General features: G+C 34.0%; 1 protein-coding gene across 1 annotated transcript; it reads left to right on the forward strand.

Annotated features, from left to right (window-relative positions):
* Positions 1-11,417, forward strand: LOC107740722 (uncharacterized). The gene is made up of 9 exons (XM_016553233.1): positions 1-58; positions 318-650; positions 1,431-1,748; positions 1,824-1,931; positions 2,039-2,092; positions 9,176-9,225; positions 10,030-10,280; positions 11,030-11,049; positions 11,104-11,417. The coding sequence occupies exons 1-9, from the start codon at positions 4-6 to the stop codon at positions 11,415-11,417; spliced, it is 1,503 nt and encodes a 500-aa protein (XP_016408719.1). The 5' UTR covers positions 1-3.
* Positions 11,418-14,557: the final 3,140 nt, after the last annotated feature.

Genomic DNA, 14,557 nt, shown 5'->3' on the forward strand with positions numbered 1-14,557 from the left:
AAAATGGAAAATGTTGAGACTTTTATTTTTATCTGTCTGTGCTCATGGAGTCTGGCTGGTAAGCAGTTTTAGCAACATAATTCTGATATTTATTATTTCCAACATTTATTTTCATGTTTTATCAGACTAATACACTAAAACATCTTTGTGTTCGTGATGTCCATTTTAACACTTTTCTCTTCCACTCACATCAAAGGGTTTATTTATTGCACATTATTGAATTATACATTGAAATTATACATTAAGTGCAGAGTCAGTAATTGTATTGCAGTGAGATATTTTCAAATAGTTTCAAAGAGTAAATATTTGTTCTCCAGGTGTGTTTGGTGTTAATGAAGTGAAGTCAGTGTCAGTGATGGAGGGAGATTCTGTCACTCTGAACACTGATGGTACTGATATACAGAAAGATGATCAGATAATGTGGAAATTTGGACACAAAAACATTCTCATCGCTCAAATCAACAGAAAATACAATAAGAGCAGGGATTATGATGATAAAGCCGGTGAGAGATTCAGAGGCAGACTGAAGCTGGACAATGAGACTGGATCTCTGAGCATCACAAACACCAGAACCACAGACTCAGGAGTTTATAACATAACCAGCATAAGATCAGAGACACCGCTCAACATCTTCAGTCTTACTGTCTACGGTGAGTAGAGAAGTATTTACCCTGTTGACTCCATTTCATCTGCGAGTGTTGCTTCAATGATCGATTTTTGGCTGTGGACTTTAAGAAAAATAAGCATCTTAAAAATTTTAAACTTGAAATAATATTGCTGACTATGTAATACATCAAAGCACTATGTGCATAATTTGACAATAACAGCTCGACTGGAAATGAAGCATAATGAAAATATTCTGTGATATTTACATTAAAACTTCCATATTAATCTTCTAATTATTTTACATTTTTTATGATCATGTAGTATAAAAAAATTTAAATATTTTATATAAAATTGTATCTAAAATTTGAATGATATATAAAAATATAATTATATAGTACAGAAATAATTTTCACACAATAGATTTTTTAAAACTAGTTTAAATCATCTTATAGTCTTAGACATGTTTATTAATACTTTTATGATGGATTTTCATATTAGAAAACTGAAAGTCTCAGTTTGGGACAAGAGAAAAACTATAAATCAATACATACAACTAATGTGGTTTCAACCCTGTCACACATCAACACACATAAATAAGTTTCTTTTAATTTTAGAAATTAGTTTGATTAAAATTATGTAATAAATTATGTAATTTTTATGTAAAGTCCATCAACTAATTCAAAAGTAATTCAATAGTAAAACTTCAATTCCATTTTAAATATGAATTTGTTTGAGAGAGGGGTTGCCAACGTCATATGAGAGATGAACACAACTGTCTGCCACAATTAACTTCTCTAATATCTCTTTTAATATCTCTCTAATAGCTCATTTGCCTGTTCCTGTCATCAGCAGAGACTGTGCTTCATCATCACCATCATCACCACAGCAGAATTGTTCATCATCATCAGGATCATCAGTGTCCAAATGTGTGTTTCTGTGTTCAGTGGTGAATGTGGGTCATGTGACTCTCTCCTGGTACAAAGGAAACAGTATCTTCTCCAGCATCAGTGTGTCTGATCTCAACAGAAGTCTTTCTTTACATCTGGAGTGTCTGGATGATTCCTACAGCTGTGTGGTGAACAATCCCATCAGCAACCAGACTCAACATCTCAACAACACTGAACTCTGTCAGCCATGTTCAGGTACTTCTGTGATAATATTTAATGTTTATGTACACATTCACTCACACTAATGACACTCTCCTTCACATCCTCCAGATGTGATAGTGTTGGTCTCTGCTGCTGCTGCTGCTGGATCTCTGTTGATTGCAGCTGCAGTTGGGATCTTCTGCATCTGCAGGAAACACAGAAAAACAGACAAAGAAGGCAAGTATTGCCTACTTTTACCTACTGCATGTGTGTGTATAATAATATAAAACAATACTCAAATATCAGTTCATTGAGAATTTTGTTTCTGTTATGTTTTGTTACAGTTCAGATCCGTGATAGAGAGATCACTTACGCTGATCCCACATTTTACAAAAGACATAAATCGGTAAGCGTATCTATGATGTTTATGTATTATTTTAGCAGTGAGTCCATTTTAAGTGTGTGTTTAGTGATTTACTCTGATGCATTTATATTGTAGGGTCACACAAGAATATCATTTAAAGACATTACAATATCGCCACATCACAAACTCTAACATGTCATCCAAGACACATGTATTCCCACCAAAATGTGAAATTATATTATAGGCAAATTTTAACCTAATTAAAATATTTAATCAAACAAAGAAAGAGAGAAATACTGAAATATTCCCTCCATATGTAACACAATCTCATGCCAATTCATAGGTAAATTATGTTCTGGTGAAGTGGTTGGTAATTTATCTAATTTATCTGCTTACACCCCATAATGAGAATGTTTACACGTGGACCTTCATGCTCACATTTTTGTAATAATGGAAAGTTTTTGTATGATTCACCGTACAAATTCATATGAAATCTCCACGTCGTAACATAGTTACATTTTCCTGTGAGATCAGATTGTCTGTTCTCCAAACTTCTTGGAACCTGGTTTGAAGAAAATAGCAGTTTTCTGCTGATATGATTGTTACTGTATGTGCAAAAATTGATAAAGACTGGTCTGTTTGTAGATCAGCAAATATAAAGCAAAATGCTTTTTATTTAAACATGCTTCTTTTAGCCTATATTTAAAACTATATTCCAAAAATAAATAAATAAATATAAATATAATAAATATATATATATATATAAAACTGTGGAACGCACAACACTATTTATACACTCATACACTTATTTATCTAACACACATACTTAGTCTACACCTCAAATTTGCACATAATATACCTGTGAGAAGACATACTGTGTGGGAGGTGTAACTGGAGCAGTTTATTCACACTTACTACAAAGCTTCACTAAACCACTACAATACAGACCAACAGCACTCAGCTCTCCAGCTCTTCTGTCACTTTCAGCTTTCAAAAACTTATTAGAACATTTCTGTTGTGTTTTGTTTTAAATGTTGACTTTTCTGAATTCAGGTCTGTTGTTATTTGAAGAAAATGGAAAATGTTGAGACTTTTGTCGTCTCTTCTCCTCTTTGCATCTGTCTTGTCCTGTCTCTGGCCTCTGTTAACATCCTGTTTACAACTGCCTTTGACACCCTATATGCCTGGTGTGAATACAATCATATGACCTGAATCACTTGCCCGTTACTTCTTTAAAATAAAATAACATCAGATGTTCGCAAAGAATTTGTTGCAAAAACACGTGCCGAAGACCTACTTAAACAAATGTGCAGTGCTAAGGGTGTTCGTGACCAGAACTGGCTTAGAGCTTCATATTCTTTAAATAATATAAAATGTGACTGTGTAAACCACATCTTCAGAAAGAGTTTGCCTTCTGTTTTCTTTTTTCTGTAAGTAGAACATCCATGAGAACATGCACCACACAGAAAAGCCTCCTCAGCCGAGACCCAAAACGAGGACCTTCTGGCTGTGAAGCTACATATGCAGCTCTTTGTTGAAGCACTGCTATATCAGCTCTAAACTGAATGTCAGTAACGTTAATGATTTAATATGAAATGTTCAGAAACCTTTACAAGCTACCTCTTAAAATGCTGAACTGGGATCATGAGCCAATATTGTTTTAATCGTAATTACTAAGGTCTATTGTATGTGAAAATCAAGTTGTTCAACATCTTCAATCTTACTGTCTATGGTGAGTAGATAATTATTTACCCTGTTAACTCCATTTCATCTGCGAGTGTTGCTTCAATTATCAATTTTGGCTGTGGACTTTAAGAAAAATAAGCATCTTAAAAATCTTAAACTTGAAATAATATTGCTGACTATGTAATACATCAAAGCACTATGTGCATAATTTGACAATAACAGCTCGACTGGAAATGAAGCATAATGAAAATATTCTGTGATATTTACATTAAAACTTCCATATTAATCTTCTAATTATTTTACATTTTTTATGATCATGTAGTATAAAAAAATTTAAATATTTTATATAAAATTGTATCTAAAATTTGAATGATATATAAAAATATAATTATATAGTACAGAAATAATTTTCACACAATAGATTTTTGAAAACTAGTTTATATAATCTTATAGTCTTAGACATGTTTATTAATACTTTTCTGATGGATTTTCATATTAGAAAACTGAAAGTCTCAGTCTGGGACAAGAGTAAAACTATAAATCAATACATAAAACTAATTTGGTTTCAACCCTGTCACACATCAACACACATAAATAAGTTTCTTTTAATTTTAGAAATTAGTTTGATTAAAATTATGTAATAAATTATGTAATTTTTATGTAAAGTCCATCAACTAATTCAAAAGTAATTCAATAGTAAAACTTCAATTCCATTTTAAATATGAATTTGTTTGAGAGAGGGGTTGCCAACGTCATATGAGAGATGAACACAACTGTCTGCCACAATTAACTTCTCTAATATCTCTTTTAATATCTCTCTAATAGCTCATTTGCCTGTTCCTGTCATCAGCAGAGACTGTGCTTCATCATCACCATCATCACCACAGCAGAATTGTTCATCATCATCAGGATCATCAGTGTCCAAATGTGTGTTTCTGTGTTCAGTGGTGAATGTGGGTCATGTGACTCTCTCCTGGTACAAAGGAAACAGTATCTTCTCCAGCATCAGTGTGTCTGATCTCAACAGAAGTCTTTCTTTACATCTGGAGTGTCTGGATGATTCCTACAGCTGTGTGGTGAACAATCCCATCAGCAACCAGACTCAACATCTCAACAACACTGAACTCTGTCAGCCATGTTCAGGTATGTCTGTGGCGGTACGTCTATATCAGTGTTTTCCATTAATAGACTGTGGTGGCCTGCCGTAATCTGTCCATATTCAACTGACAAATACTTTTAAACTTTTTATAATGACATATGTTGTGTTTTGTGACATTGGTTTGGCAAAGCATCTGTCAATTAAACTAAAAGTGAAATAGTGATATGGATTAGAGCAATTTAATTAAATGAGTATTTAGTCTCTCACGCTGGGAGTATCAAAGCGAAGGGCACACTGTGCACACGAGCAGCTCAGTATCTGGTGTTCTTGTCATGGAAAATGGTTTGCTCTCAAAGTGCATCAATCCAGTGCATTTAACCCATTTAATCCCAAATTTTTCCCAGACATGAAAATATCCAAATGATTACTAATGACTAATGTGTCATTAGTAAGCCTTTGAATAATCAATAATTATTTTTTGAAATATTTTTGTAAAAGTGTGTGAAAAATTGTGTTTTATGGTCGGTCACAATTGTGACAGGTGGGATAATGTGTGTACTGTATTAACATATTTCTGCAGTCATAAAAATTGTTATATATCTTAGCCCAGCTATTTTAAACTGTTTGATCACATTCTAGGGTTACTATTATGCAGTGGCGGCTCCAGGATTTTTTTGTTGGGGGTGCTAAAGGGGGGCTTAACAGTTCAGATGGGGTGCTAAAAAACTAATTAATTTGAGTGAACGTAATGAACGCCTATAAGCTTCAGCTATCTAAATGGCATGCAAATGTAGCCACCTTGTGTTTTTTATCTACAGCAGCTTCGAAAAAGGCACATTTTACTTTTTTTTTTCCTGTGGTATTAAACTTCTCATATGCCACTGTTATTAGTAATATAACTTCTAATGCCAACATCCAATGACACTTACAAATTAATGCAATTTATGAACGCACATAGAAAAGAGAGGAAGTAGGGATTTTTTTTTCTTTTTTCATTATATTATTATTATTATTATTTATTTATTTTTTTTACTCATTTCTATTTAGTCATTTTTTCTGACCATCAAGTGTCAGTCACGCTCAATGCCAACTGGCAGGAAAACATGGTAAATTCTAACCATTTTTTTTTTTTTACGATAGATAGCCTAAAGTGCCGACAATTCATATTTTTTACACACAGTGGTGGCATAGCGGACTGGCACGCAGGGCGCGGACTGCGGTGGGGCGCCGCGATAACCTCCCCATGCTGAGATGCGTCCTATCATGTGTCGAGTCGACGACAGCCAGAGATATTGTCAAAAGCATCAAAAATTGACAATATTAAGAGGATTTAGCATTTGCAGTTAATGCATGTTACATTCTTCTTATTATTAGGCCTTATATTATTAGGTTACTTTTATTATTAAATTACATGAAATTATTGCCCCGCAATAATTTCATAGCGCATTACCGCATGACGCGCTGTCCTCATTAAAAATGTTTTTCAAAAGTTATTGGGGGGGCTGTGCCGGGGCTAAGCAATTTTCTGATGGGGCTATAGCCCCGTCAAGCCCCGCCCTAGCGCCGCCACTGCTACTATGCACAAAAAAAAACTTATGCAACATTGATAGCAACACTGAGATAAAAGACAAAAACAAAAAAAATTCAACCATCAACGCATTTCAAAATTGTTACTTTTTTGTAAAATATAACATAAAATTTTTATGAGTGCTACCAGTATTACAACATCAATATTGTACATTTTTGGTAACATTTAAATTTTTAATTTAGTGCAATATTTTGTCATTGCAACATTTTAGTGTAATTTTCACTAACAACTGCAATTGGATTTATACCTAAGTTCACTGTTATCCCACCGGTCACTATTGTGACCATCAAGATGTTTACTCATTCTGACCACACTCAACAAAACTGAATATATGTGAATTCATATTTATTAATACTAGACACCTTAAAGATAATGTGTACCAAAAATCTTTGTCATATCTTTATGTTAACATACTTTACTTCGTTTTGGAGCTTTGTTGCCGTTATCATCTTCTCAAGGTGCAAACAGGAAATAAACTGTTCTGGTCATGCGGCAGTTTGCACTAATCATGTGAAACTGCACATATTTAATCGAGACCCTTTATTTTTTTCCATATTTGCAGGAAGTGCACTAAAACATCAGTCAGTAAGGATTTTAGAGCTTTATAAATGAAAAGCTTTTTTTTTAGAGCTTTTTTTTTTTACGGTCACTATTGTGAAAGGTGGGATTAAATGGGTTAACTCTAAAAATGTACAAAAATTTATTTCAGGGGGCTGTATATCTATTTTAATCATATTCATTTTTTCTCTCAGAAGTCTGTATCCTCTGCTGTGGTGTTACTGAAGCTGTGATCCGATTGGCTGTCTCTGCTCTGGTGGGTGTGGCTGCTGTTGCTATGTTGGTTTATGACATCAGATCCAGAAGCCATCAACAGAAGAAGAGAGAGCAAACATCAACATCACACACTGACTAATCAGATATTCAGGAAAGTGGAGATGTTCTTGAACAAGTGGAGACATTACATATTAAAAACTAAATTAAGTAATTAGTATTTTGTTCACTTCAATTGTATTTGTAGCACTTTTCACAATGCAAATCTTTCTAAAGCAGCTTTTCAAAGAGTAGTGCCTTACAAACGTACTCCGATTAATCAAACAGTCAATAAATATATTTGTATGATAGTATTTCTTGTTTGTTTGTTTGTATTCTGTTGTATTTTTGTAAAATAAGTTGCCAGATCAAAGACTACTGCTCAATGAGAAAGTGATCTCTACACCTGTAGTTATCTGAATAAAAGCTTTATTGCATCTGCGAAATAAGACCCTGTGAGGGAAATAAGACACAGCTGCCAATGTTTGACCTATTTTATGACTTATTAGTTTATTCTAATGCTCTAGTGATATTGCTTTCCACATTTTATCATACAGAATAATGTGATGCTATTATTTGAAGGGGTCATATGATGCGATTTAATTTTTTCCTTTCTCTTTGGAGTGTTACAAGCTCTTGGTGCATAAAGAAGATCTGTAAAGTTGCAAAGACTAAAGTCTTAAATCCAAAGAGATATTCTTTATAAAAGTTAAGAGTCAACCACGTCATTTGTTGTAAGCCTTGGTTAAGATTTAGTTCACTTCAATTGATTTGTGTGCTTATATTTCTTAGAATATTTAGTTGTAAGTTAGTGGACATTTCTTATTGCTTTTTTGAGTCAAATGAAATATGAAATAAATTATGAAATAAAAAATAAATCATATTAAAGGGATTGTTAATCCAAAAATGAAAATCTGTCATTAATTACTCACCCTCATGTCTTTCCAAACCCGTAAGACCTTCATTTATCTTCAAACACAAATAAAGATATTTTTGATGAAATCCGAGAGCTTTCTGACCCTGCATAGACAGCAAGGGTCCTACCACAGTCGAGGCACAGAAAGGTACCAAGAACATCGACAAAATAGTCCATGTGACATCAGTGGTTCAACCCTAATTTTATGAAGCTACGAGAATACATTTTGTGCGCAAAAAAAGTAAAATAACGACTTCATTCAACAATTATTCTCTGTGTCACCCTAGCACCATTTTGGAGAGTACAAAGAAGCATGTGCGTGCTTTCCTCTGAACGTAAACAAGGAGCAGTGCATGCGTGTTCTGTGTCAGCAGCACCACACACACATTGTTTACATGCAGATCAAAGCATGCGCATGCATGGTAATAGTCAAAGCTATGACTGTTTATTGAGTTATTTTTTATTTAAGTTGGACAGTACAATTACAACATTTAAAGCAAACAGAATGGTCTGACTAGCTTTGTTAAATTATAGGCCTACTAAAAATTCAAATTCACTCTCTGACTGTAGGTGGCAGCACTACAAAGCAGCGCTGCACTTATAAACACTGCTTTAATATGCATTATACAGAGGCCAGATGAAAAGTAAATGCCTGAGGTGTCTCTTCTCCTCTGCGTCTGTCTTGTCCTGTCTCTGGCCTCTGTTAACATCCTGTTTACAACTGCCTTTGACACCCTATATGCCTGGTGTGAATACAATCATATGACCTGAATCACTTGCCCGTTACTTCTTTAAAATAAAATAACATCAGATGTTCGCAAAGAATTTGTTGCAAAAACACGTGCCGAAGACCTACTTAAACAAATGAGCAGTGCTGAGGATGTTCGGGACCAGAACTGGCTTAGAGCTTCATATTCTTTAAATAATATAAAATGTGACTGTGTAAACCACGTCTTCAGAAAGAGTTTGCCTTCTGTTTTCTTTTTTCTGTAAGTAGAACATCCATGAGAACATGCACCACACAGAAAAACCTCCTCAGCCAAGACCCAAAACAAGGACCTTCTCGCTGTGAAGCTACATATGCAGCTCTTTGTTGAAGCACTGCTATATCAGCTCTAAACTGAATGTCAGTAACGTTAATGATTTAATATGAAATGTTCAGAAACCTTTACAAGCTACCTCTTAAAATGCTGAACTGGGATCATGAGCCAATATTGTTTTAATCGTAATTACTAAGGTCTATTGTATGTGAAAATCAAGTGAGAAGACATACTGTGTGGGAGGTGTAACTGGAGCAGTTTATTCACACTTCCTACAAAGCTTCACTAAACCACTACAATACAGACCAACAGCACTCAGCTCTCCAGCTCTTCTGTCACTTTCAGCTTTCAAAAACTTTTTAGACCATTTCTGTTGTGCTTTGTTTTAAATGTTGACTTTTCTGAATTCAGGTCTGTTGTTATTTGAGGAAAATGGAAAATGTTGAGACTTTTATTTTTATCTGTCTGTGCTCATGGAGTCTGGCTGGTAAGCAGTTTTAGCAACATAATTCTGATATTTATTATTTCCAACATTTATTTTCATGTTTTATCAGACTAATACACTAAAACATCTTTGTGTTCGTGATGTCCATTTTAACACTTTTCTCTTCCACTCACATCAAAGGGTTTATTTATTGCACATTATTGAATTATACATTGAAATTATACATTAAGTGCAGAGTCAGTAATTGTATTGCAGTGAGATATTTTCAAATAGTTTCAAAGAGTAAATATTTGTTCTCCAGGTGTGTTTGGTGTTAATGAAGTGAAGTCAGTGTCAGTGATGGAGGGAGATTCTGTCACTCTGAACACTGATGGTACTGATATACAGAAAGATGATCAGATAATGTGGAAATTTGGACACAAAAACATTCTCATCGCTCAAATCAACAGAAAATACAATAAGAGCAGGGATTATGATGATAAAGCCGGTGAGAGATTCAGAGGCAGACTGAAGCTGGACAATGAGACTGGATCTCTGAGCATCACAAACACCAGAACCACAGACTCAGGAGTTTATAACATAACCAGCATAAGATCAGAGACACCGCTCAACATCTTCAGTCTTACTGTCTACGGTGAGTAGAGAAGTATTTACCCTGTTGACTCCATTTCATCTGCGAGTGTTGCTTCAATGATCGATTTTTGGCTGTGGACTTTAAGAAAAATAAGCATCTTAAAAATTTTAAACTTGAAATAATATTGCTGACTATGTAATACATCAAAGCACTATGTGCATAATTTGACAATAACAGCTCGACTGGAAATGAAGCATAATGAAAATATTCTGTGATCTTGTAATCATTTTGCATTTTTTATGATAATGTAGTATAAAAAATAAAAATATTTTATATAAAATTATATCTAAAATTTGAATGATATATAAAAATATAATTATATAGTACAGAAATAATTTTCACACAATAGATTTTTTAAAACTAGTTTAAATCATCTTATAGTCTTAGACATGTTTATTAATACTTTTATGATGGATTTTCATATTAGAAAACTGAAAGTCTCAGTTTGGGACAAGAGAAAAACTATAAATCAATACATACAACTAATGTGGTTTCAACCCTGTCACACATCAACACACATGAATACGTTTCGTTTAATTTTAGAAATAAGTTTTATTAAAATTATGTAATAAATTATGTAATTTTTATGTAAAGTCCATCAACTAATTCAAAAGTAATTCAATAGTGATACTTCAATTCCATTTTAAATGGGAATTTGTTTGAGAGAGGGGTTGCCAACGTCATATGAGTGATGAACACAACTGTCTGCCACAATGAACTTCTCTAATATCTCTTTTAATATCTCTCTAATAGCTCATTTGCCCCTGTCATCAGCAGAGACTGTGCTTCATCATCACCATCACAGCAGAATTGTCCATCATTATCAGGATCATCATCATCAGTGTCCAAATGTGTGCTGCTGTGTTCAGTGGTGAATGTGGGTCATGTGACTCTCTCCTGGTACAAAGGAAACAGTTTATTGTCCAACATCAGTGTGTCTGATCTCAACATCAGTCTGTCTCTACCTCTGGAGGTGGAATATCAGGAGAAAAACACCTACAGCTGTGTGCTCAACAATCCCATCAGCAACCAGACTCAACATCTCAACATCAGCAGACTCTGTCAGACATATCCAGGTTGGACAGTGGTGATATTAGCATTTGATGTCATAGTGCTGATATTTCATGTAGCGTTTCATTAACAGATTCATTAACACAAACGTCTCATTTTGTCTGTTACAGAACACGGCCTAACCATATTGTACACAGTGTTAATCTCTGCTGCTGGATTTCTGTTGATTGTTGCTGCAGTCATGATCTTCTGCACCTGCAGGAAACCTAAAAAAGTAAACCAAGAAGGCAAGTATGACCTAATGCTTATACATCTGTAATAAAAAATAAAAATAGATGTTATTAACATTAGAATAACATGAAAGAGTGTTCTACAGAAAACGAAACAATAATTCTCAAATATGTTTTATTTAGAGTATTGTTATTTTAACATGTCTATCATTATTGTTGCAACAGATACAACATGTACAGAAGAGATCATTTACTCTGAAACAACATTCTACAAAAGAAATGCACATAAATCGGTAGGAGCATTTATTTTGGTGCCAGGCTTTTTCTTGTGATCTGTGGAGGAAATATTTATGCAGAGTACAAGAAAGTTAAGGCATTCAATGAGTCAGCTGAACAGAAATTATAGTGACACTCCACATAAATAAGCAGTGCACTAGTACTTCAGCCATATTTAAAACCAGTGGTGTAATGTAACGAAGTAATAATACTTCGTTACAGTACTTAAGCATTTTTTGGGAGTAGGCTATCTGTACTTTACTTGAGTTTTTATATTTCAGCCAACTTTTACTTTTACTCCACTACATTTCCTAATTAAAATGTATACTTTTACTCCGATACATTTCCCCGAAGCATATTCGTTACTTACTACAAAATAGTCAGAAGTCATAAGAACACGGACTGCAAGAAAGCAGGTTTGACAAAACAGTGGTCTGGCGTTTGCAAGTTAGACTCCTAACACCTTTGCTCACGTGCAAACAAGTGCACACACAACCGCGGATGATTCATTTCCCACTCAAGTCGAGTCAGGGGTGTGCGATAGCCTATACATAGCTGCCATAATATGGTAAGTGTTGTTGTAATGATGTGCGATCTGACATTATCAAGGCTATCACCAAATCACACACAGAGTGCATGCAAGTTGATGTATTAATTAAGCTATTAAAACTCAAAATTCCAGGCATTCTAAATTCTAGACGGCAAAATGCTTCTGTATGCTTTTTATATTTATATAATTTAATATGGTTAACTTAATCTATATCACACAAAGAGTACAGTTTTTCTGCAGATATAAGCATGAACACATTTAATAATCATTCTATACAATTTCAGTAGGCCTAAAGCAATAAGCGACTTACATTTTTAGACATAATATTGCTTGTTTTTGCTCAATTTTGCCAACGCAAATAGTTCCAAACAAAGATCACACAGCGTTGTTTTGCGTTTCAATGGACGGTGTTTACTTATTGAGTGAATCAGCTTTTTGAATGAATCGGTTGAATAAATGATTCAGTGATTCACTCATTAACACAGTCAAATTCTTTGTTTCTGAATGATCAGTCGTTTGAATGAATCGGTTGAATCTCAATGACTCACTCATTAACAATCACTTGCTGACACCTACTGGCGGTTTTAATTTCACATTTCGACTATTGTTTTCATGTTTTAAATTATTTCAAATATCAGTATTCAACATTTTGTTAAAAACAAAACATTAAGCCTATTTATGCATCTGTAACTGCAGGTTAAATGCATCCATGCCCCCTCTGAGATACATTAAACTGTGTGAATACATCTAAATGCTATTTCAGATGCAGATTCCAGAAATGTTTTCTTATGTTGGAATGAAAGACACTAAGTACCGGATGAAGTGCTTCTTATTCTTACCCAAAAAATACAAAATGGAAGAAAGAGTTAAACCTGAACACAATCTTGCTACTCAAGCTGTGTATGAACATTTATTTATTTGCTTCTTTTCCATTTTGCATTTACTTGTACTTTTACTTTCAAGTACGGTTAAGATTTTAAAAATACTTTTCGTACTTAAGTACAATAAATATCACATACTTTAAGACTTTTACTCAAGTAATATTCTAAACGGTGACTTCAGCTTCTACCAAAGTAATTTTCTGGTAAGCTATCTGTACTTTTACTTGAGTATGGCTTCCAGGTTTTTGAGTGATGTGTGCAAACAACCAAATGCAGGTTTATTTTCACACTTGTTCTGCACCTGCTTAGCCAGCTTTTGGCACGTTGCATCCTATGTGTGAATAATGCCATGGTTTATTTAAGATCATTTCCTTTCTCTTGTTCTTCTCTTACTCTGCTCACTCTCTTTTTGTGTCTTTGAGTCCTGTTATATTATACCTATGTTATAACTTCTAATTTTGTGTTAAAATTTAGTTTAAGTAATTATCTGTTCAGTTTTTTTAAAGAGTGCTTTCGTTGCTTGATAAGCTAGTTTCAAAGTAGTTTCACCAACACTGCAGTGCATGCTGGGAACTGTAGTCCTGCTGCAGGCATCTCTATTAGGCTATTTAGGATCCTTTCTGAAACTGTATACAATAATAGTAATAATAATAGTAATAACCAATATTTCTTTCAGCATTAAGAGTACATATGAAGAGTTCAGATGCAAAAGCCTCTAAGTGCCGTTTGAAATGTTCTTCTAAAATGAGCATTTTTATCAGGCTCCTATATGTAGGTTCAGTAATTTCACTTTAATGGCAATGATTAGGCTCCTTTCTTTGCCATTAAAGTGAAATAACTGAACATAAACAAAGGAGCCTGAGAAAAATACTAATTTTAGAAGAAAAGTTCAGACAGCACTTCATATTTAAAGTTATTTGCTGAAGGAATGATCGGTACATTATACTTTTCTCTTTTGCCATTCCTCATTTCGCACATCCAACAGTGCAACTGAGAATAAGGAGTGAAAATGTATCCCACAATGCAGTGTTTGACACTTACGTCATAATATCAGTAACATAAAAATAGTTTTACCCCCAACATGTGGAGATACTATTATAAGCAATTTAATGAGATAAAATGTATTGTTGTTATTCTCTACTGTAGTGCATTTTCATGGCAGAATTTAAAGGATGAAGATAAATGATCTTGATAAATACATCAGTGATATGTTTATTTTTTTATTACAGAGAGATAAAGAGGATCCTGAGGTGGTGTATGCAGGAATCACTGTGAGATGCTGATCAGACTCTGATTCTGGAGGTGGAATATTGTATTAGTGTCCAAATGTTTT

The sequence above is a fragment of the Sinocyclocheilus rhinocerous genome, unplaced genomic scaffold (assembly GCF_001515625.1).
Source record: "Sinocyclocheilus rhinocerous isolate Xijiao unplaced genomic scaffold, SAMN03320098_v1.1 scaffold3296, whole genome shotgun sequence".
NCBI classification, from domain to species: domain Eukaryota; kingdom Metazoa; phylum Chordata; class Actinopteri; order Cypriniformes; family Cyprinidae; genus Sinocyclocheilus; species Sinocyclocheilus rhinocerous.

Coding starts and splice junctions, on each gene's coding strand:
- LOC107740722 (XM_016553233.1), top strand. CDS start 4: ATGGAAAATGTTGAGACTTTTATTTTTATCTGTCTGTGCTCATGGAGT. Junction 651..1,430: donor CTTCAGTCTTACTGTCTACG/GTGAGTAGAGAA, acceptor TCTCTCTAATAG/CTCATTTGCCTGTTCCTGTC. Junction 1,749..1,823: donor ACTCTGTCAGCCATGTTCAG/GTACTTCTGTGA, acceptor CACATCCTCCAG/ATGTGATAGTGTTGGTCTCT.